We start from the raw sequence: 24,345 nt of genomic DNA, 5'->3' as shown, positions 1-24,345 counted from the left end.
ATAAGAGCTCTTGTAGGGGAAATAACTCGTGGAAACTAACAATTTAAAGGTGTTTGCAAATGTTTATTCTATACCCGGTATTATAGTTTCGATAGGCCATAGTAATAAATAGTTTAAGCTATGAGTCTTAGATTGGTACCAGAATGTCATGACGAATCTAATTATTTGTAATATCTCAAACAAAAATGGAGACGTTACAACATACTGACACTGATACCTGTGTTTTGTCATGATATATCAGCCAGCAGTGGACCAGTGGAGTGGGGACAACTTTGAACTAGACTGTAGGCTACTTTGGTAGGTAGCCTATACACGTGAGAGAGAGAGAGAGAGAGAGAGAGAGTTTAACGTCCACTCGACACAAACTAGGTCATATCGGGACTTACACATGGTTCAATTTTATTTTAATAATTTGCTTGCGAGTAGGGTCTTTAGCAGTGGAGCTAGAGGAGTAGGAAATTCGGACAACCTGGAAAAAACCCACGAGGTTGGACAGGCGACGTACCCTAGCTACTCCTTGTCAGGTACAATCGTAATTTTCCATTGTAGTTTCCCTGAGTTACAGTGTCTAGTTATTTGGATTGGTAAAAAAACCCAGAGGTCCTGTGTACATGAAATTCCCATGACAGTTGGCATTCGATTTATAGGCCATAGTTCCGAGATTTGAACCCTATTTTGTTCAAAAAAGTTTCCCAGAATTTTCCAGCATAGATACTCTCTGTCAGTGTCTAGTTATTTGGATGGGATGGAAAAACGATAAAATAAAGAAGAAGGAAACTGTAAACAAAATTTTGACCAGACAAAATGTTTATTTACATGCATGTTTGCATCCCAAATAATATCAAATATTTTCATAGTTGAGCTACATACATGGATAGTCGTAGAAAATATGTAGATGTATTAAATACAAAATTAAGGCTTTTATGAGTTCTTCTTTCCATAAAACATAAAAAGCTAGCTCACTGAATACAACAATGAAGCATATGATATAGCCTAATAAACAGTTTGTAGATTTTCTAACAATTTATATGAAATTACTGATGATTTATAATACAGGAATTTAAGAATCAGAATTCCCAAAGTTACGGAATCTTAGGTTAATTCCTTGATTTGGAAATCCGAATCTAGGGAATCTAGGAAATCTGGGAATTGTGGGAAATCCGAATCCTTGGTTAAAACCTGAAATAGGAAATCTGGGAAAGCCTTGATTAAAGGGATGTCCAAATCCTTGGTTGAATCCAAATCCTCTGTTAAAACGCTGTCCACCATCATCAGCTGAAAGGCAATATACAGCATATATTTAAATTTACGGTTTAATTTCAGATGATAGAATTATCTGATTACTGTTTTAATAGGAAATGTGTACATGTTTTCTTAGATATAAACACAGGAGAAATTAACTATAAAATTTTGTTTGAATAGCTGGGTAATTATGGCCTATGCTAAATTCAAGATGAGAAAAATTCCAGTAGCCTCTTCGGGTCAAGTATAAGGCTCTGTTTTTTTTTCTTTGCAACTAAACTCAAACCACATTAGGGTATATGAAAGTAGGAGGGTCGTTTGGCCGAACGGTTTTGCTCAGGGATGTTAATCGGCTGTTTTTTGTTGGCTTTAGCCGATTGATCTTTGATCATTCCCTATGCTAAACTCAAGATGAGAAAAATTCCAGGAAGCTCTTCATGTCAAAGGGTCTGTTTTCTTTGCAACCTAAACCCAAACCACATTAGGGTGGCCGAATGATTTAGCCTGTACATTTTAGATCCTATAGGCCTAATGTCAGTCATTGAATCCAACACTAGGGTCACCTGTCCAATCTCCTGGGTCACCTGTCCAATCTCCAGGGTCACCTGTCCAATCTCTAGGGTCACCTGTCCAATCTCTAGGGTCACCTGTCCAATCTCCTGGGTCACCTGTCCAATCTCCAGGGTCACCTGTCCAATCTCCTGGGTCACCTGTCCAATCTCCTGGGTCACCTGTCCAATCTCCTGGGTCACCTGTCCAATCTCCTGGGTTTTCTCCGGGTCCTCCAGTTTCCTCCCACTGCTAATGACCCATTATATGTGCAAGCAAATTTTTGTGTTAGTCTCAAAATGACCTATTTCTCTCTCTATATATGAAACATATCTTACCTTTGCAGACCAAAATAACCATAGCAACAAACAGAAACATAGTAACCAGATTTCTAATAGATGCCATCTTTATTTATTACAGTGCTTTTTCCTGTAATATAATAATATTGTAAATGTATTTTTTTAGCTAGCTGTAAGACTCTTTTATATATTTAAAGATACATTATGTAAGATTTAGATAATGACTGACCATTCTTGCTATAAAAGTTTAAAGATACATTATGGAAGATTTAGATAAAGAGCCCACTGTTCTTGCTATAAAAGTTCAAAAATAAATAATGGATATGTTGAAAATTTTAGTCAAATTAATTTATCCTGAGCAAAGTTAGTAATGATTGAAGTTTTGACAATTGTCCAGTAGGCTACCATTTGCCTTGATAATGAACGAAGTCTCAATCGGCATCCATATCAACGTTAAACATGATGAGTCCATAATTTTTCCGACGTGGTTTCCCCTTGTCAGTGATGAAGGACCGAGAGGCTGACAAGGACAGCTGTCTAGTCATTTGGATGGGACCAAAAACTGAGGTCCTGTGTAAACATTGGCCTGCACATAAAAGATCCCTTGTCAGTTGGAATTCGATATAAGAGTAGGCCATAGTGCCGCTGTCCGGGCAAAATATTTCCTTCATAGCACACTGTATGGTGTATGCCCGTCTTCATTAGCCCAATCGGAACATAACAGTAGGATGTTAAATCCCATTTCATTTCATTTTCTTCATCAAATTCTGTGAGAGGTTCTTTTACATGCACACCAATGTGTACACAGGACCTCATCTTAGTCCCATCCAAATGATTAGATGCTGTGCCTTGCTATGAGGGAAATTTTGCCGGGGCAGTGGCACTATGGCATACTCTTATATCAAATTCCAACTGCCAAGGGATCTTTTATGTGAACGCCAATGCATACACGGGACCTCGGTTTTTCGTCCCATCCGAACGACTAGACAGCTGTCCTTGCTAGGCCTGCCGTCCTGCATCACTGACAGTAAGAAACCACAGTGAAAAATCTTGAGAAATTTTCTCCTGGTTAGTGAGCTAGCGCCTTATTCACTGAGCCACCGTGACTCGCCATCAGAGCCAGATTTTCATTATAAACTTACCCAGGCCTGGAAATAACAATTTTAGATATACCTGACCAAATGTCAGGCACTAATGAAGTAGTACCTGACATTTGTTAACTTAATGCCGGACATCTGTTAATAATATCAATAAAAAAGAAAAATCAGTGCCGGACAAAATGACAGGCACCAAAGATTTTTTGCCTGACAAAGCCTGAATCTGTGCCTGACATTGTCTGTGACAGGTGCCGTGTTTCCAGGCTTGCTTACCTGATCTAAGTAAAGAAGAAAGTTCACCTTGTACTGAAATCAGAGATGATGAAGATGTGTATAATCAGTACCTATATTTATAGTCTACATGTATGAATGAAATTGTTTATTATTTACTCGAGGGTCATAAGGTCATGTTCTATACATTGACTGATCTTCAGCTTTATTTATTTGTTGTGGGGAGTTTTTTTGAGGTTTGGATTTTTTAGACTACACGTTTGTTGGTTTTTTGTCCCCCGCCTTTCGAAGAAAGCAGGGGACTATTAAAATGGGTTTGTCCGTCTGTCTGTCCGTCTGTCTGTCCGTCACACTTTTTGGGACACAATAACTATCTTCCTAATTGAGCTAGAATGTTCAAACTTGGTGTATGTGTTGATTAGGTCAATGCCTTGTTGGTTGATGCTTTAGGACAAGATAACTTTGATAGAGAGTGATGAAACTTAAGTGTATAGTTGATAATCAGTTTGATTGCTTGATACTTTAAAAAAAATAAATGTGCGATAAATTAATGTGTCATCTATTTATTTTGGTATTTTGGCGGGGGACATCAGCCTCACTGTTGGCTTGTTTTATTTTAATATTGGGACAACGACCGACTGTATTTTGTTTCTATTCATCTGAATTGATTGGTCTATACTCTCAAACAGTTTGTTTGTTTGTTTGTTTGTTTGTTTGTTTGTTGTTGTTGTTTTCAAATGAATTTAAATAAAGGGTCAGAAAGATAGATGGTCTATTAATGTCTTAGTAGCAAAAAAATGTATCCTATTTTATTATGAATACATACTGATATTATGCTCTCATAATTAAGGTGAATCCAATAATAATAATATCTGTATTGAAATTATTCAAAATTAACATTATTTATAAAAATAACATACTATTTTTGTCATGTCTCACATGTGCTAGGGAGGAGAATTATGCCAGGACAGCTTTTATATATCTGCTGCCAACTGTCAAGGGTTATTTTACGTGCACGACAATGCATACTCAAATAATGCATGTTGGACAAAGTGGATTTAATATTTGAAAATATGTAACAAGAATGTGACCGTCCTAAATATATGGGGAGTTGTCATATCAGGTATTTTGAATGAATCATCCAAATTTGGGGGGGTTTTTGTTTGTATCTGGTCGATTGGATGGCCGAAGGGTTAGCGTGTGCACCCTGTATCAACCTCATGGGATTTATCCCAGTCCTCTGGTTTCCTGGGGGGCGGGGAGGGATTTATCCGAGTCCTCCTGTTTCCTGCGGGGTGGGGGGATGTCCGAATGGTTAGCATGTGCGTGCTGTATCATAAGGTCTGTCATTGAGTCAACTGCCGTGGTTTTGATTCCCCGGATGTACGTGAGATCGGGTGTTTGATTCCTGCATTGACCGAGAAAGTTCATCCAGATTTTCCAGCATGGTTCCCCCTTGTCAGTGATGCAGGACGGAGAGCCTGACAAGGACAGCTGTCTAGTTATTCGGATGGTACGAAAAACAAAGGTCCCGTGTACACATTGACATGCACATGAAAGATCCCCTGACAGTTGGAATTCGATATAAGAGTAGGCCGTAGTGCCGCTGTCTATGCCCTTCTTCATTAGCCCAGTTCGGAGCAGAACAGTAGGACATTAAACTCCATTTCATTTCATTTCATTTACAAAAGAGAGAACGAGTGTAAATTAAATAGAGGCCTATTATTATAAACATTGTATAACCTATTATTATATACAGGCTTATATTAATTTTGATTTTAATTGTTTATTTTAGGTAAAATAATGGCAGAGAGTAGTGAATCAGCTACTGTAGATATTAATCCAAGTTTACGGATGAAAATAACATTAAAAGGAATATCAGCTAAATTTAACGATGTGCATCATATATCAACAACAACACTAGCTACCTGGTTAAAAACACCTGATCACACTATCATTTTATTGGTAAGTTCACCAGCCAGATTCTTTTAGAAAATCAAATTCAGAACAGTGACCCAGCGAGTAATGTAGTAATAGTTAGATGATTTACACTGTAACCCGGGTATCATTTAATCGGGGGAGGGGGTTGGATACCCGAATGGTTAGCACGTTTCATTTAGTCAACTGGCGTGGTTTCGATTCCCGGGTTGTATGTGACAAGGAGTAGGGTTGTCTGTCATTTAATTTCGTGTATCTAGCACTAATGTGTCTCACATTCGCTTAATATCAAATCTTTGTTAAAAATTTGTAAAATTCATTTATAATCACCCAAAATCATCTAATCTGTACTTGTCTCCAGTTTAAAGCTGACTGATTAATTTTGACAATGCCTTATATCAAGACAAAATGTACCTCATAGCGCAATGCTCGGCTTATGCCTTACTTCATTACACTGGGTGGGGCAGAAAAGTAGGACGATAAACTCATTTTATTTAGGGAGTTACAGTGCCTCAGTGAGTAAGACGTTGGTTTGCTAACCTAGAGGTTCTATGTGCGATCCCTGTGTTGTCCAAGATAGTTCATCAGGACTTTCCGGCATAGTTGCCGCATGTCAGTTGTGCAGACGGGGAGTGCCTGACAAGGGACAACGAAAAACTGAGGTCCTGTGTGCCCATTGGCGTGCATGTAAAAAAAACCTTGGCAGTTGGAATTTGATATAAGAGTAGCCCATAGTGCTGCTGCCTTGGCAAAATTTCCTTCATAGCACACTGTATAGCGTATGCCTGTCTTTGTTGTATTTTTTAGGATAGCCGACCAGAAGAAGAATTTATCGTTAGTCATTTACCAAAGGCTGTCCGTGTTGATCACGACACAAACAACATAGACGATATTATCAAGTCTTTACCTCAATTGAATAAAACAGAAGAGAAAACTAGAATAATCTGTTATTGTTCTATAGGATATCGATCAAGTCTACTGGCTCAAAAACTTCAACAATATTATAAAAATACACGTAAGCATTGAAAGTGATAGTTGCATATTTTATAAGAAAGTGAAAACATAAGCCTAATGCACACTAGAGAGTTAGGAGACACAGTGGCTAAGGGTTGGGTGTTCGATCCCTGCATTAGCCGAGAAAATTCATCGGGATTCTCCAACGTGGTTTCCCCTTGTCAGTGGTGCAGGAAGAAGGGTCTGTCTAGTCTTCGGTTGGGACAAAAAAAAACAAGGTCTTGTGTATACATTGGCATGCACGAAAAAGATCCCTTGACAGTTGGAATTCTATATGAGAGTAGGCCATAGTGCCGCTGCCTGGGCAAAATTTCCCTCATAGCACACTCTATGGCGTATGCCCGTCTTCAATAACCCTAGTCGAAGCAGACCAGTAGGACGTTAAACCCCATTTCATTTTTCACTAAGAGATTTTTTCCTTGCCAACATCGGGAGCGAACCTAGGAACTCCTAGTTTAAAGTGAGTAAGACGCTGGCTCGCTAGGCAGGAGGTCACTGGTTTGTTCCCGATTTTGATCACTAAGAGATTTTTTCCTTGCCAACATCGGGAGCGAACCTAGGAACTCCTAGTTTAAAGTGAGTAAGACGCTGGCTCGCTAGGCAGGAGGTCACTGGTTTGTTCCCGATTTTGATCAAAAAAGTGCCTCAGGATCTCCCAGCACGGTTTCAGATCAGTTATCAAAGGACACAGACCAATTTTTTCTGACGGGCTGTATGAGCCGTAATCTGAGTCGACAAGACATAGACCATTTTTTTTCTTCTTTTTGGGTAGGGTCGCCTGTCCAACCTCATGGGTTTTCTCCGGGTCCTCCGAGTGCTAAAGACCCCTATGCGCAAGCGAATTATTGAAATAAAATTTAACCATATGTTAGTCCCGAAATGAGCTAGTTTGTGTCGAGTGGACATTAAACCCCTTATCTCTCTCTCTTCTTTTTCAAGTAGTTTTATCCTGCACCAAGCCTTAGGCCCGTTTTCTATGTACTTATTTTTGTGGATTATTTCATATTCAGGAAAACAAGGACCAAATTACACGACTGCCTGTTAAAATTTTTTAAAAAATATCAATTGATGAATATGCCTTTTTTTTTTCTCCAGAAACTGAAACAAAACCAGATATTTACAACTTAGAAGGATCGATATTTAAATGGGCCAATGAAAACCGAGCTATGGTAGACAGTGTTGACCAGCCTACTATATATGCTCATCCATATAACAGTTTGTGGGGGAAATTATTAAACAAAGAACTTAGAAAACTCAACTGATATCAAGGCTGCTGATCATTGTTAGGTGGGTTGGATGGCTGAATGGTTAGCATGTGCGCGCTGTAACATAAGGTCTGTCATTGTGTCAACTGGCGTGGTTTCGAATCCCCGGTTGTATGTGACAAGGAGTAGTGTCGCCTGTCAAACCTCATAGGATTTCTCCGGGTCCTCCGGTTTCCTCCCACTACTAAAGACCCCTACGCGCAAGTGAATTATTGAAATAAAAATGAACCATATGTTAGTTCTGAAATGACCTACTTTGTGTTGCGTGGACGTTAAACCCCATTTCTCTCTCTCTACTCAAGGGTATCCCCACTGAAACCCATGATGTTAGGCAGGCATCACTTCTCATTTTTCAAACCTATGACATTATGCTTACTCAAAGACATCTCCACTGAAACCTATGTCATATATAGATAGGCAACTTTATTAGTGATATTAAAGTTTCCCTTTCAAATAAGCTGTGTAGTGTGGGCGTATTCCACACTTTGTGTGGCTATCTTCTTTGTCATAGAAATTTTTTTTATACATTTTTACACTTTGAATGATTATTTTTTGTTGTGGAATATGGAATAAATTTGTTACTTTTTTATATTTAGAAATTATTAATTTTTTTTGTTACATATGGTATCAGTGGTTAGTAGTTATAATTTCTCACCAATGGGTTGAAACACCTGATATTTTTTTGACAAAGAGATATATATGTAAAGAAAGGCAGCCGAGCAGACCCAGCTGGAAAATTTATTTTAGCTTTTTGAAGCTTCAAATATACTTTTTACGTGTTTATATAATAAAGGATATGCTGATTGTACCTTCTGAGGTTATGTAACATATCGACAACTAATAAATGGTACAAAAATTGCATATCTTGTGTCTTATCAGGTGGAACAAAGCTGGTATATACAAGACAATTTGCCGCAGGTTCGAAACAAATGGAATAATATGAAATGGGGTTTAACTTCCTACTTCTCTGCACCAACCAATGAATATCGTGGACAGCTAATATAAGTCTAAAACATCGTTCAAATCTGGATACAAGCACTAAAATTTGAATGGTTGTCTGGTTAGGGTCATTTATTGAGAAAATCCTGTAGGCCCGCCACTCGAATTTTCAAAATGACTCATTTTCCAAGATGGCAGCGATTTTTGTTTTTTCTTTCACAGAATATTACCCACTTGACCAACTGAGAGTATTTCTATTGGCCACATTCTCGAGTTGCTAATGGGCTTGTTTTTCAAAAGAGTAAAATGAAATGGGGTTTAACATCCTACTGTTCTGCTCCTACTGGGCTAATGGAGACTGGTATATACCCGGGCAGCAGCACTGTGTACGCCAGGGGATTTTTTATGTGTACGCCAATGCATACACAGGTCCACGGTTTTCTGTCCATCCGAAAAACTAGACAGCTGTCCTTGTCAAGCGCCACCGTCCCTGCACCACCTCGGAAAATCCTGATGAACTTTCTCGGCCAATGCGGGGATCGAACGTGCAACCCCTAGACTAGCGAGCCAGCGTCTTACCCACTTAGCCACCTTGGTTCCCTACAAAAGAGTAGTGCTCAAGGAGTTTTGTGCCAATTTTGATACTTGTGTCCACATTTGAACGGTTTCCGTTCATATGTCCCGCTGCACTAAATAAAGATTGGCAGTTTAACAAAAGATAAAAAAACATGAAGATCGTTATAAATATATTTAATAAACAAAAAGTATTAAAATATGTGATATAAAGTATTAAAATATGTGATATAAAATATATTCAAACTAACAGTATAAAATCTGTTATTATACATAATACAAAATATATTCAATTTAACAAACAATATGAAATCTGTTACACGTAATACAATTATAAACATTTAGTTTAAAAAACAAAACAGCATTTATTCAGATCAACAATATAATTAATAAACATATTAGTTTAAATCTAAACAGCATTTATTCAGATCAAAAATAAAATTATAAACATATTAGTTTACAACTAAACAGCATTTATTCAGATCGAAAATAAAATTATAAACATATTAGTTTAAAACTAAACTGTATTCATTCAGATCAGAGTTTAAATAAAAGAAAATAATAAAATATGCCACAATAATATGCACATTATAACTAAATAAAACGTATTCATTCAGATTGGAAGAAAATTATAAACAGTATTCATTCAGATAACAAATAAAAGAAAATACATGTAAATTAAAAATATCATGCACTGTCTAACTAAACAGATTGGAAATAAAATTATAAACAAATTAATTTAGAACTTAAACCGTGTTCTTTCAGATTCAACATAAAATTATCAACATATTAGTTTAAAACTAAACAGTATTCATTCTGATCGAAAATGGAAAATCACAACCTGAAGGTTGGCTTATTTATAAAATAATATTTTTACATGTCTTAACTAGACAATAATGATAACAAATATAAAACTAAACAACCAATTATTAAAACAAATTACACTTTGAAATGCACCGTGTTGAAAACATAAAATGCACAGCAGTGAAAACAGATAATACTATGAAATGCACAGTTGTGAAAACAGATAATACTATGAAATGCGCAGTGTTGAAAACAGATTATATTATGAAATGCAGTGTTGAAAACAAATACTATGAAATGCAGTTTTGGAAACAAATTCTACTATGAAATGCAGTGGTGAAAACTAATTATAATATCAAATATGCAGTGGTGAAAACAGATGGTACCATGAAATGCACAGTGGTGAAAACAGATGGTACCATGAAATGCACAGTGGTGAAAACAGATGGTACCATGAAATGCACAGTGGTGAAAACAGATAATACTATGAAATGAACAGTTGTGAAAACAGATAATACTATCAAATGTACAGTGTTAAACAGATAATACTATCAAATGTACAGTGTTAAACAGATAATACTATCAAATGTACAGTGTTGAAAACAGATAATACTATGAAATTGACAGTGTTGAAAACAAATTATACAATGAAAAGGAATAATTCACTGTCTTAAAGATACATTATGTAAGATTTAGATAAAGAGCTGATCACTCTTGCTAATATAGCTCAAAAATAGATAATGTAAAATGAAAATATTGAAAATATCATTCAAATTACTTCATTCTGAGCCAAGTTATCACTGTTTGTAGTTTTGACAAGATGTGTACATTGTGGTAATCAGGGTACTGGATATTCGTGACTTAGCCTCGCTTTCCCATTTTTAAATTAAATTTTTAAATCGTGAACCGTTATAATCTAGTTAAAATCTCGAGTATTCGATGCCATCAAGAGTTGATTATGGTCTTGTTTTGTTAATAAATGTCTTATTAATAATTTAGATAAAATTTCAGGCCTAAAGAAATACCTGCAATAGGCAGATTTAGCTCTTGAATAATGTATGTTTAATTAGAGATAGATATATATTCAGGCAACAAAATCTATCACCACAGCAGCTAAGTTATCTAAAATAATCTTTAGTCATAGATTAATTAAACATACATTATGCAAGAGCTAAATCTGCCTATTGCAGGTATTAATTTATAATTAGACATTAATTAACATATCCAGACCATATGCAACTCTCGATGTCAACGCTAGCCTGCGATATTCATTGGATTATGATACGATTTGCTGCTCAGCTTTCATTCATGATTTAATCATGAAATGGATACTCGAGACTATGTTTTTATCGTACCGACTTTAGTAATGACAATCGTTTTTTTTATCGTACCGACAAAAATCTTGGTTCAGAGTGGATCAATTTGACTGAAATTTACAGCAAATTGCCTTTATATTATCTAGTTTTTAACTATTATAGTGAGAACTGCCAGCTCTTTATCTGATCTCCCATAATGTATCTTTAAGCGTTTTTTAAGGCCCCAACAAACAAACACCTCTATTACTCAAAACTAAAACCAAAACTTGAAACCGGATGAGTTTAAAACAATTCAATTTCAGTATTGTTATTATAATATACCACACTTCCTAGTTCATGATTTAATCCAATATCGATCGTAGATAGTTGATCATGAGGTATTTTATGTACTCTTAATTCTCTCAAATTCGGGTTTTTAATCAGAGTGTATGCTAGATTCCATCGTATCCATGCTTTACTTGTCTTGTTCTTTTTTCCTAAAATAGAAAAAATAGAATGAAGCAGAGCAGGTGCATGTCTAGAGGTTGGTGGAGGGGGTGGGAGGGTTCTAGCATAGAGCATATGCTAGGTGTATATAAAAACACCATAAAATGTGGGTGTATATAAAAACACCATAAAATGTGCGTGTATATAAAAACACTATAAAATGTGGGTGTATATAAAAACACCTTAAAATGTGGGTGTATATAAAAATAATTTACCCATTAATCAATCTGATAATATCATGTATAATGTATTGGACGTTAAGTTTGTAATAAGCTATACAAGCTCCTTAGATGGACCCAACTAAACTCCCTATATCGTTATGGCGCCCGCAAGACTAGTAAATTGTTCTCTAATACGGGTAGGTATTCACATATCTCAGGCAGTTTGAGACGGACTAAGAAACAGCAGTTTCTATCTGTCCAGGGATGTACCGGTATAAATATATCATTTTTCTCTAAGGTCCATTTTTGTCGGTCTAATGCATATGTAATGGGACCATTTCCATGTCACCGTCAAAACCGCGTGCGGAAATGCTGCAAAAACATGTACATGTACATGTAAAACTGGGTTAAGGGTTAATAGTACCTGTTTGTTTCTCTTCTATTTTCGGACCCCAGATATGACTGATAAATACACGTAATATGGGATGATTGTGGGCCACATCCAGATACAGCATACTAACATAGGAGAAAAACCCTGAAATAAAACAGATACAACGTAGGAGAAATAATCAAACAAGTTTCCTTTGATTCAGGGGCGTTGGGTGGCCAAATGGTTAATATGCATGTTAGATCATATAGGGGCTGTCATTGAGCCAAGTGGCGTGGTTTCAATTCGCCACTTGGTTGTAACGAGTAGTGTCGCCTGTCCAACCTCTAATGTTTTAACCCATTAAGTGAGAGAGAGAGAAAAATGAGATGTAACGTCCACTTGACACAAACTAGGTCATTTTGGGACTAGCATATGGTTTTTAATTTTATTTCAATAATTGGCTTGCGCGTAGGGGTCTTTAGCAGTGGCAGGAAACCGGAGGACCCAGAGAAAACCCATTAGGTTGGACAGGCGACCCTACCCGTTGTCACGTACAACCAGGGATTCGAAACCACGCCAGTTGACTCAAAGACAGGCCTTAGGATACAGTGCGCACGTGCTAACCATTCGGCCATCCATCCCCCTAACCTATTAAGCCCTTCTTTTAAATCACCCTGACATGTGGTAACAATATATAGCTTGCCAGCCTATTGTTTAAAAACCATGTTTATCATAATGTTCAAAACCTTGTATTAATGGGTTATGGACATAACGGCCAAAAGAAAAAACCGCCAAAAATTTCTGGTCATAACGGCCAAAACATTGGTCATAACGGCCAAAATATTTTTTGGTAATGGTTTAATGAATCAAAATATTAAAAAAACAGAAGAACAAAAACAATTTTAATATATTTTATTTTTGAATGGCCATAAATTATTTTATAACAAAAATAACAACAACAAAAATAAACACGGAGGCATATGTTCGTGATTAATTGAAAACAAATATATTAATTCAAAAGAGGAAGAAGAAATATCAGGAATGCGACGTATTAAAATACAATGTGTTTTAACACTTAAAGATACATTAAGTGAGATTAGAGTTGACTAAAGTTAATATCCGATTGAATTTAAATTTATACACAGTGTTTAAGGTCATGGGACAAAGAAGCCTATTGATTTTAAGCGACATCTGATAATTACTGCCAGTTATGACCCTTGATCACATTAAAAACTCTCTAGAGGCTAAAGTTAATATCCGATTGACTTTAAATTCATACACAGTGTTTAAGGTCATGCAATGAAGAAGTCTATTGATTTTCAGCGATTTCTGATAATTACTGCCAGAGTTATGGCCCAGGACTATCTATTCAACGGGTCCATGGTGACGGGAACATATCCGTTACATCATGCTAGCACTCAAATATCCATTCTCATATTCTCTCCAAGCATGGTAAATCTCTTCTTGGGCGTTCGTACATGTTCGGATGAAATAACTCCTCAATTTCCCTTCGAACAATAATGCGGCTTGAAGGGGCAACATGTCGACTTCTCCAAAAAGAAAGCTAATCAGCTTATACATCCCCAACTGTTGCTCACCAGCCTTGTGGTTGATGTGTCGATGCCACCCTGAAATAAAATTTAACAAATAATTAAATCCATGTAGAATAAAATGGTATATTACATTATAGGCGACCATGCATTTAAGCTAGATAAAACTTAATTTTTGAATAGTCTGTACATACCTTCTATGTTATTGTTTGTCCTTATTGTCTGGTTAAACACACTCCAAGATGACATTTTAAAAAGGCTATGGTCAATCCATTGACGTTCCATATAATCCATTAACTCAATTAGTTTATCGTTTGTGGTTTTACCCTGAAGTTGGTAAAATGTCACGTACAGTACGTGTGACTTTGGCAAAAAAGGTAAACTCATTAGTTTTTTTTATGAAGCTATGGGTGCCACCATGAACTTTATATTTATTCTGAAAAACATAAAATTAAAATTATCAAATACATATGCATACACTGTATATAATTCTGAAAAACATTAATATGATCTTCATAACATATGGAAAATGCACCGTATACATTTATTTATAATCTAAATAAATAAATTGATAAAACATCTGAACCTACCTTTCAGAAGAAGCTAATAGTGATGATTCAATTGTTGCATTTAGTGAAAAGTTTCCAACAGGGACATTGCAGACAGAACACACAAAACTGATAGTCTGGTCTTGGGCTCTTAAGTAGTCTTCCTTCGAAATGTCTGTACCACATAATCTGTGTGTCCAACTACCACATACATCACAAGAAACAGCATGCTGAATTTTTTGACAGTTTTGGCACAATAAACACACTTCATTATGATACAAGAGTAGAGTCAAGCATTTGATCTGGTTTTTTTTGTTTTTTTGTTTTTTTTAAATAGTTTATTTACAAAAGTCATAGGTACACTCATTTATGAATAATAATATTTACAATGCAATATACATTTGATAATTTAATGTGGTAGGCCTATAAACAGTTCAATATATTAATTATATTGTATGTATGCTAGATTTATTTATTTGTTTATATTTACAATCGTTATAAACAAAAGTCAAATTACACTCATATATACAATTTAATGAGGTATATATATACAGTTCAATATATTTTTACGCTAGATTTATTTATTTATATTTACAGTCTTTATATACATAAGTCACTATTAAATAATATATACAATCAGTAATATACTACAGTTCTCTAATATGTGGGTCAGCAGCTAACTAAATAAAATGATCATTGTAATGGCAATCATAAATAATACACTTTATAAAATAATATACATTTTAAGTTGTCATCTTAGCAAATATAGATCAACGAATGATTATGATTCTACTACTTGTTAGTTGTGTTTTACGTCCGCTTCCACCGAGGTGATCACTTCATTTTAATTTATATATAATCTAAATTGTCGTGAGAACATGAGACAAGAATGCCTCAACATTATACAAAAATGGTCCAATTAAAGAAGGCTAATTTAATAGGGGGCTTCAACAATTACATAAAAAAAAAGCTTTAAACAATGGTGTCTTTTAAAAGTTGAAAAAGTTATAAAGGATGTTTTGATAATCATTGAGACAAGAATGTCTCATCATTGTGAGAAAAGGCTCGAATTATACCAGATGGTTAATTTGGGATAATGTTGTGACAATCACATAAGACAAAAGAACTTTAAAACTTTATAAATTGCAAGATTGAAAAAGTTATAAAGGATGTTTTGACAACCATTAACAAAATTTTAATTATTTTTTTTTAAATCTAAAACTCTGTAAACTTGGCTATTAAGGGCAGGTAGGAGAAAATTTGGGAGTTGTGACCAAAATTTTTTTTGGCCGTTATGACCAAATTATGTTTGGCCGTTATGACCAAATTTTGGCCGTTGTGACCAAATTTTGGCCGTTATGACCAAATATGTTTTGGCCGTTTTTGCTTTTGGCCGTTATGTCCATAACCCGTATTAATAGAGATCTTACTCAAAAATAATAATGAAAGGGGGTTAACGTCCTACTCCTAAACTGGGCTAATGAAGACGGGCATACGCCATACAGTGGGCGATGAGGGAATTCCAACTGCCAAGGGATATTTTACGTGCACACAAATGTATACACAGGACCTTGGTTTTTCGTCCATCCAAATGTGAAATGAAATGAATTGAAATGGGGTTTAACATCCTACTGTTATGCTCCTAAACTGGGCTAATGAAATGAAATGAAATGAAATGAAATGGGGTTTAACGTCCTACTGTGTTGCTCCAAACTGGGCTAATGAAGACGGGCATATGCCATACAGTTTGCTGAGGGAAATTTTGACCGGACAGCGCCACTACAGCCTACTCTTATATCGAATTCCAACTGTCAAGGGATCTTTTACGTGCATGCCAATGTGTACACGGGACCTTGGTTTTTCGTCACATCTGAATGACTAGACAGCTGTCCTTGTCAGGCCCTCCGTCCTGTATCACTGACAAGGTGAAACCACGCCGGAAAATCTGGATGAACTTTCTCGGCTAATGCAGGGATGGAAATTACTCAAAAAACAATGTGTCTCTATCATACTCTTCAAATCTTCATATTTATAGATACATTATATAAGATTTAGATAAAGAGCTGGTTGTTCTTGCTATAATATACTATTAAAAAAAAGTAGGGGATATTTGATTTTGGGGGCATAATACTAAAATATGCAAATGACTACGAAAAAAGTCACTATAGAACCTAACAGAAGAAACATTTCCAGTTACATGTGACGCCCAAACGCACCAATAGCTACCGCATGGAATGCAGGTGATGCTTGGGATCATCATGGGGGTCCAACCCAAGATTTGCACGACTCTGACTTTGAATGTTACAGTCATTGTGGCATTGAATTCCAGGGTGGAAACATCAGTTGAATTGTTTTAGTGACCAGAAAACAAATTTTGATATGCGTCGGCTTACCCAAAATGAAAGGTTACGTGCCCTTGGCAAGCTACGGATCGGCACAACACAGGCGGTTGTGGCGCGGACGATGAATGTTTCTCAGTCTGTCATAAGCAGGCTATGGTCCAGATACCGTGATACACAATCTGTACAGGACAGACCACGCTCAGGTCGACCAAGGGCGACAACTCAAGCCCAGGATCGATTTATCCGTACCTTGGCCTTGAGAAATCGTGTCATCACAGCAAATCAGATCAGCGCTCGTCTTCAAACAGACACTGGTGTGAGAGTGAGTGGCCAGACGATTCGGAATCGACTGCATAGGGGTCACCTTCGCGCCCGACGTCCTCGCGTGATCCCTTGTTTGAGAGATCATCACATTCAGGCAAGACGTCGTTGGTGTAGGGATCGTCAACACTGGGATAATCGACGCTGGAGCAATGTGATGTTTTCAGATGAGTCAAGGTTCACTGTTGATTTTTTGGACAGACGTAGGAGGGTGTGGCGTCGTCGAAACGAGCGCTTCCAAGACGTTAACGTCATCAGACATGATCGATTTGGGGGTGGTTCTGTATGGTGTGGGGAGGCATCACTGTTGCTGGAAGAACGGCTTTACATGTTGTTGCAGGGCGTGTTACAGGCCAGTACTACCGGGACAACATCTTGGCAGTCCATGTTGTGCCGTTCGCACGACTTCATGGCTGCCGTTTCATCTTCCAGGATGACAACGCAAGATGTCACAGGGCCAGGATCGTTACAGGTTACCTCCAACAACAGAACATCATCACATTACCTTGGCCAGCACTGAGTCCCGACCTCTCCCCCATCGAGCATGTCTGGGACATGCTTGGACAGAGGTTACGCCAACGTCAACAACGTCCTGTCAATGTCCAAGAACTTGCTGCTGCGTTGCAACAGGAATGGGACAATCTGGACCAAAATGACCTTAGACGTCTCATTAGGAGTATGCCACGTCGGATCAATGCTTGTTTGGCAAACAGAGGAGGATTTACCCGTTACTGACTTGGTTGTGATGCTGTGGTAACTTTGCTGTTTGACCCCGGGTATCATTTTACCCTTATAATGGTCAGTCTTTGCCTTACTTAGTCTAACGATCATTTGGAATAAATCGATGAATGTGAAATTCATTTCATTTTGTCATTTGTTTCTTCGTCAGTTTCATTAGGTGACTTTAATAACACTTAAAAATCAAATATCCCCTACTTTTTTTGAATAGTATATATGGTTGGTGTAATTCATTATTATACATCTGGATCATGACGTGGCTTTTTAAATGTTGTAATAACCAGAAGCCCTTTAGGAAGGATGTTTTACCGGTGTCCTCTTATCAAATTGAATCTAGAAATATCATATAAATTTATTCATAAAATGGTCCAGTGATGCATAGCGTACGTTTTGTCACTAAGGCTAAACAGAGAAGAGAGAGAGAGGGAGAGAGAGAGAGGGGCGGAGAGAGAAAGAAATTGGGTTTAACGTCCACTCAACACAAACTATATGTCATTTCGGGACTAACATGGACAAATTTTATTTAATAATTCGTTTGCGCGTAGTGGTCTTTAGCAGTGGGATGAAAACGTAGACCCCGGAGAAAACCCACGAGGTTGGTGGACAGTCGACCCTACTTCTTATCATGACAAGCGAGGATTCGAAAGCAGGTCGATTGACTCAGTGACAGACCTTATGGTGCGACGCCCACGCATTAACCATGCCACCCCCCCCCCTCCCAAGGCTATAGCAGAGACAAGCAATTTGATTGATTGAGACTTTGGATCATAACAACTCTGCTTTTAATTTAGGTAGATTGTTTACAATTGTTGTAGATTATGGGGCGCCGTTTGTAAAATAATTATTTAATTTTTTTTTATAGTAAAAAACATTAGATTTAACTCCGAATATATATATTTAGATAAATATTAGAACAAAAATGGCATATATGTAAATATAAAAAAATATTGTAGCTAAAAGTCGAGTTTTTGGTCTATGAAAAACTTTAAATGTTATATCTTGATTTCACATCGCTTAGTTAAATATATAGCTAAAGGTGCTGTTTTTCGTAGGTATAAATACTAAATCACAGAAAAATCTAAAGTTAAACATTTAGCTAAATATATAAACATTTAGCTAAATATATAAACATTTAGCTAAATATATAAACATTTAGCTAAATATATAAACATTTAGCTAAATATATAAACATTTAGCTAAATATATAAACATTTAGCTAAATATATTAACATTTAGCTAAATATATATATTTAGTTAAATATATAAACATTTAACTAAATATATAAATATCATGCTAAATATATATGTTTAGCTAAATGTATAAATATTTAACCATGGACCTTATAATACAGGTCCATGATTTAACTAAATATATATTTGTGGTCCCGCCTTCTATTATCGTAAGCGACACAATAAACTGCGCATAAAATGATGACGTGTACCCGACACGTGAGCCTTGGCACAATAGGCCTACTAGCAATTAGAAATGGAAGCTAACCACGAACTTGTAACCCGAATCACGGCCGCGGTACTCCGTGCCGTTCGCACAGATCAAGGCAAGGTGCAGTCAATGGAAAGTTGTACAGTACGTCATCGTTTAGTGTGAAGTCGCTTACAACAATAATTATTTTACAAACGGCGTGGTAGGTTGCGCTTTGTAAATTTAACTATATGTTTAGCTAAATATATAATTATTTAGCTAAATATATAATTATTTAGTTAAATATATAAATATTTAGCTAAATATATTTAGTTAAATATATAAATATTTAGCTAAATATATATTATTTAGCTTAGCTAAATATATATTATTTAGCTAAATATATATTATTTAGCTAAATATATAAATGTTTAACTAAATATATAACTAAATATATAAATGTTTAACTAAATATATAAATGTTTAACTAAATATTTTAACATTTAACTAAATATATATTTAGCTAAATGTTTAAACATTTAACTAAATATTTAGCTAAATATTTATATATCATCAAATCTCTTGTTTTGGTCTTAATATTCAATGCTAAATGTTAAATATGAAAATAGAGACAAATCAACAAATATTTATATATATTATGTTAAATATTGAGTTTTTGTTGTATTTTTAGTTTAAATATTAAAAGTGAAAAATTTGCAGAAAAGTCGAGATATTTATATATATAGTTAAAACTATATATATAAATTTAAATTAAATCTAGTGTTTTTTGCTATATAAAAAGCTAAATAATAAATTTACAAACGGCGCTAGGGAGGAGAATTATGCCAGGACAGCTTTTATATATCTGCTCCCAACTGTCAAGGGTTATTTTACGTGCACGACAATGCATACTCAAATAATGCATGTTGGACAAAGTGGATTTAATATTTGAAAATATGTAACAAGAATGTGACCGTCCTAAATATATGGGGAGTTGTCATATCAGGTATTTTGAATGTATCATCCAAATTTGGGGTTTTTTTTTTGTATCTGGTCGATTGGATGGCCGAAGGGTTAACGTGTGCACCCTGTATCAACCTCATGGGATTTATCCGAGTCCTCTGGTTTACTGGGGGGGCGGGGAGGGATTTATCCGAGTCCTCCGGTTTCCTGCGGGGTGGGGGGATGTCCGAATGGTTAGCATGTGCGTGCTGTATCATAAGGTCTGTCATTGAGTCAACTGCCGTGGTTTTGATTCCCCGGATGTACGTGAAAAGACGCTGGCTAGCTAGCCTGGAGATCGGGTGTTTGATTCCTGCATTGACCGAGAAAGTTCATCCAGTTTTTCCGGCATGGTTCCCCCTTGTCAGTGATGCAGGACGGAGAGCCTGACAAGGACAGCTGTCTAGTTATTCGGATGGTACGAAAAACAAAGGTCCCGTGTACACATTGACATGCACATAAAAGATCCCCTGACAGTTGGAATTCGATATAAGAGTAGGCCGTAGTGCCGCTGTCTATGCCCTTCTTCATTAGCCCAGTTCGGAGCAGAACAGTAGGACATTAAACGCCATTTCATTTCATTTCATTTACAAAAGAGAGAGCGAGTGTAAATTAAATAGAGGCCTATTATTATAAACATTGTATAACCTATCATTATATACAGGCTTATATTAATTTTAATTTTAATTGTTTATTTTAGGTAAAATAATGGCAGAGAGTAGTGAATCAGCTACTGTAGATATTAATCCAAGTTTAGGGATGAAAATAACATTAAAAGGAATATCAGCTAAATTTAACGATGTGCATCATATATCAACAACAACACTAGCTACCTGGTTAAAAACACCTGATCACACTATCATTTTATTGGTAAGTTCACCAGCCAGATTCTTTTAGAAAATCAAATTCAGAACAGTGACCCAGCGAGTAATGTAGTAATAGTTAGATGATTTACACTGTAACCCGGGTATCATTTAATCGGGGGAGGGGGGTTGGATACCCGAATGGTTAGCACGTTTCATTGAGTCAACTGGCGTGGTTTCGATTCCCGGGTTGTATGTGACAAGGAGTAGGGTTGTCTGTCATTTAATTTCTTGTATCTAGCACTAATGTGTCTCACATTCGCTTAATATCAAATCTTTGTTAAAAATTTGTAAAATTCATTTAAAATCACCCAAAATCATCTAATCTGTACTTGTCTCCAGTTTAAAGCTGACTGATTAATTTTGACAATGCCTTATATCAAGACAAAATGTACCTCATAGCGCAATGCTCGGCTTATGCCTTACTTCATTACACTGGGTGGGGCAGAAAAGTAGGACGATAAACTCATTTTATTTAGGGAGTTACAGTGCCTCAGCGAGTAAGACGTTGGTTTGCTAACCTAGAGGTACTATATGCGATCCCTGTGTTGTCCAAGATAGTTCATCGGGACTTTCCGGCATAGTTGCCGCATGTCAGTTGTGCAGACGGGGAGTGCCTGACAAGGGACAACGTATAGTCATTTGGATGGCACGAAAAACTGAGGTCCTGTGTGCCCATATGCCATAGGCCATAGTGCTGCTGCCTTGGCAAAATTTCCTTCATAGCACACTGTATAGCGTATGCCTGTCTTTGTTGTATTTTTTAGGATAGCCGACCAGAAGAAGAATTTATCGTTAGTCATTTACCAAAGGCTGTCCGTGTTGATCACGACACAAACAACATAGACGATATTATCAAGTCTTTACCTCAATTGAATAAAACAGAAGAGAAAACTAGAATAATCTGTTATTGTTCTATAGGATATCGATCAAGTCTACTGGCTCAAAAACTTCAACAATATTATAAAAATACACGTAAGCATTGAAAGTGATAGTTGCATATTTTATAAGAAAGTGAAAACATAAGCCTAATGCACACTTAGGAGACACAGTGGCTAAGGGTTGGGTGTTCGATCCCTGCATTGACCGAGAAAATTCATCGGGATTCTCCAACGTGGTTTCCCCTTGTCAGTGGTGCAGGAAGAAGGGTCTGTCTAGTCTTTGGTTGGGACAAAAAAAAAAACAAGGCATGCACGAAAAAGATCCCTTGACAGTTGGAATTCTATATGAGAGAAGGCCATAGTGCCGCTGCCTGGGCAAAATTTCCCTCATAGCACACTCTATGGCGTATGCCCGTCTTCAATAACCCTAGTCGAAGCAGACCAGTAGGACGTTAAACCCCATTTCATTTTTCACTAAGAGATTTTTTCCTTGCCAACATCGGGAGCGAACCTAGGAACTCCTAGTTTAAAGTGAGTAAGACGCTGGCTCGCTAGGCAGGAGGTCACTGGTTTGTTCCCGATTTTGATCACTAAGAGATTTTTTCCTTGCCAACATCGGGAGCGAACCTAGGAACTCCTAGTTTAAAGTGAGTAAGACGCTGGCTCGCTAGGCAGGAGGTCACTGGTTTGTTCCCGATTTTGATCACTAAGAGATTTTTTCCTTGCCAACATCGGGAGCGAACCTAGGAACTCCTAGTTTAAAGTGAGTAAGACGCTGGCTCGCTAGGCAGGAGGTCACTGGTTTGTTCCCGATTTTGATCAAAAAAGTGCCTCAGCACGGTTTCAGATCAGTTATCAAAGGACACAGACCAATTTTTTCTGACGGGCTGTATGAGCCGTAATCTGAATCGACAAGACATAGACCATTTTTTTTCTTCTTTTTGGGTAGGGTCGCCTGTCCAACCTCGTGGGTTTTCTCCGGATCCTCCGGTGCAAAAAACCCCTATGCGCAAGCGAATTATTGAAATAAAATTTAACCATATGTTAGTCCCGAAAGGACCTAGTTTGTGTCGCGTGGACGTTAAACCCCTTATCTCTCTCTCTTCTTTTTCAAGTAGTTTTATCCTGCACCAAGCCCGTTTTCTATGTCCTCATTTTTGTGGATTATTTCATATTCAGGAAAACACGGACCAAATTACACGACTGCCTGTTAAAATTTTTTAAAAAATATCAACTGATGAATATTCTATTGTTTTTCTCCAGAAACTGAAACAAAACCAGATATTTACAACTTAGAAGGATCGATATTTAAATGGGCCAATGAAAACCGAGCAATGGTAGACAGTGTTGACCAGCCTACTATATATGCTCATCCATATAACAGTTTGTGGGGGAAATTATTAAACAAAGAACTTAGAAAACTCAACTGATATCAAGGCTGCTGATCCTTGTTAGGTGGGTTGGATGGCTGAATGGTTAGCATGTGCGCGCTGTAACATAAGGTCTCTCATTGTGTCAACTGGCGTGGTTTCGAATCCCCGGTTGTACGGGTCCTCCGGTTTCCTCCCACTACTAAAGACCCCTACGCGCAAGTTGTACGTAACAAGGAGTAAGGTTGCCTGTCCAACCTCATGGGTTTTCTCCGGTTTCCTCCCACTACTAAAGACCCCTACGCGCAAGTGAATTATGGAAATAAAAAAGAACCATATGTTAGTTCTGAAATGACCTACTTTGTGTTGCGTGGATGTTAAACCCCATTTCTCTCTCTCTACTCAAGGGTATCCCCACTGAAACCCATGATGTTAGGCAGGCATCACTTCTCATTTTTCAAACCTATGACATTATGCTTACTCAAAGACATCTCCACTGAATCCTATGTCATATATAGATAGGCAACTTTATTAGTGATATTAAAGTTTCCCTTTCAAATAAGCTGTGTAGTGTGGGCGTATTCCACACTTTGTGTGGCTATCTTCTTTGTCATAGAAATTTTTTTTATACATTTTTACACTTTGAATGATTATTTTTTGTTGTGGAATGTGGAATAAATTTGTTACTTTTTTATATTTAGAAATTATTAATTTTTTTTGTTACATATGGTATCAGTGGTTAGTAGTTATAATTTCTCACCAATGGGTTGAAACACCTGATATTTTTTTGACAAAGAGATATATATGTAAAGAAAGGCAGTCGAGCAGACCCAGCTGGAAAATTTATTTTAGCTTTTTGAAGCTTCAAATATACTTTTTACGTGTTTATATAATAAAGGATATGCTGATTGTACCTTCTGAGGTTATGTAACATATCGACAACTAATAAATGGTACAAAAATTGCATATCTTGTGTCTTATCAGGTGGAACAAAGCTGGTATATACAAGACAATTTGCCGCAGGTT

The 24,345-nt window shown here is 36.7% G+C and overlaps 2 protein-coding genes and 1 long non-coding RNA gene across 3 annotated transcripts; 2 read left to right on the top strand and 1 right to left on the bottom strand.

The window, feature by feature from the left end:
* Positions 1-21: 21 nt before the first annotated feature.
* LOC126819806 (uncharacterized) lies at positions 22-23,988 on the top strand. Its single transcript, XM_050548038.2, has 4 exons — positions 22-297; positions 20,906-21,075; positions 21,836-22,043; positions 23,213-23,988. Exons 2-4 carry the CDS (start codon positions 20,914-20,916, stop codon positions 23,377-23,379), a joined length of 537 nt encoding a protein of 178 aa, XP_050403995.1. The 5' UTR covers positions 22-297; positions 20,906-20,913; the 3' UTR covers positions 23,380-23,988.
* On the top strand, positions 345-8,224 carry LOC130012357 (uncharacterized). Its single transcript, XM_056100119.1, has 4 exons — positions 345-524; positions 5,214-5,383; positions 6,164-6,371; positions 7,466-8,224. Exons 1-4 carry the CDS (start codon positions 389-391, stop codon positions 7,630-7,632), a joined length of 681 nt encoding a protein of 226 aa, XP_055956094.1. The 5' UTR covers positions 345-388; the 3' UTR covers positions 7,633-8,224.
* LOC130012358 (uncharacterized) lies at positions 9,608-13,087 on the bottom strand. The gene is made up of 3 exons (XR_008787795.1): positions 12,933-13,087; positions 12,339-12,449; positions 9,608-11,743 (listed from the first exon to the last, which is right to left on the bottom strand). It is a non-coding gene; the product is annotated as an uncharacterized LOC130012358 (long non-coding RNA).
* Positions 23,989-24,345: the final 357 nt, after the last annotated feature.

The sequence above is a fragment of the Patella vulgata genome, chromosome 4 (genome assembly GCF_932274485.2).
Source record: "Patella vulgata chromosome 4, xgPatVulg1.2, whole genome shotgun sequence".
Lineage (NCBI taxonomy): Eukaryota > Metazoa > Mollusca > Gastropoda > Patellidae > Patella > Patella vulgata.
The sequence above is the reverse complement of the archived record's forward strand: the minus strand, read 5'-3'. Positions and strand labels throughout refer to the sequence as shown.

Bases quoted from the DNA above. Each gene is read 5' to 3' on its own strand.
- LOC126819806 (XM_050548038.2), top strand. From the start codon at position 20,914: ATGGCAGAGAGTAGTGAATCAGCTACTGTAGATATTAATCCAAGTTTA. The intron at 21,076-21,835 runs GTAAGTTCACCA...TGTATTTTTTAG, and splicing joins ATCACACTATCATTTTATTG to GATAGCCGACCAGAAGAAGA. The intron at 22,044-23,212 runs GTAAGCATTGAA...GTTTTTCTCCAG, and splicing joins ACAATATTATAAAAATACAC to AAACTGAAACAAAACCAGAT.
- LOC130012357 (XM_056100119.1), top strand. From the start codon at position 389: ATGGTTCAATTTTATTTTAATAATTTGCTTGCGAGTAGGGTCTTTAGC. The intron at 5,384-6,163 runs GTAAGTTCACCA...TGTATTTTTTAG, and splicing joins ATCACACTATCATTTTATTG to GATAGCCGACCAGAAGAAGA. The intron at 6,372-7,465 runs GTAAGCATTGAA...TTTTTTCTCCAG, and splicing joins ACAATATTATAAAAATACAC to AAACTGAAACAAAACCAGAT.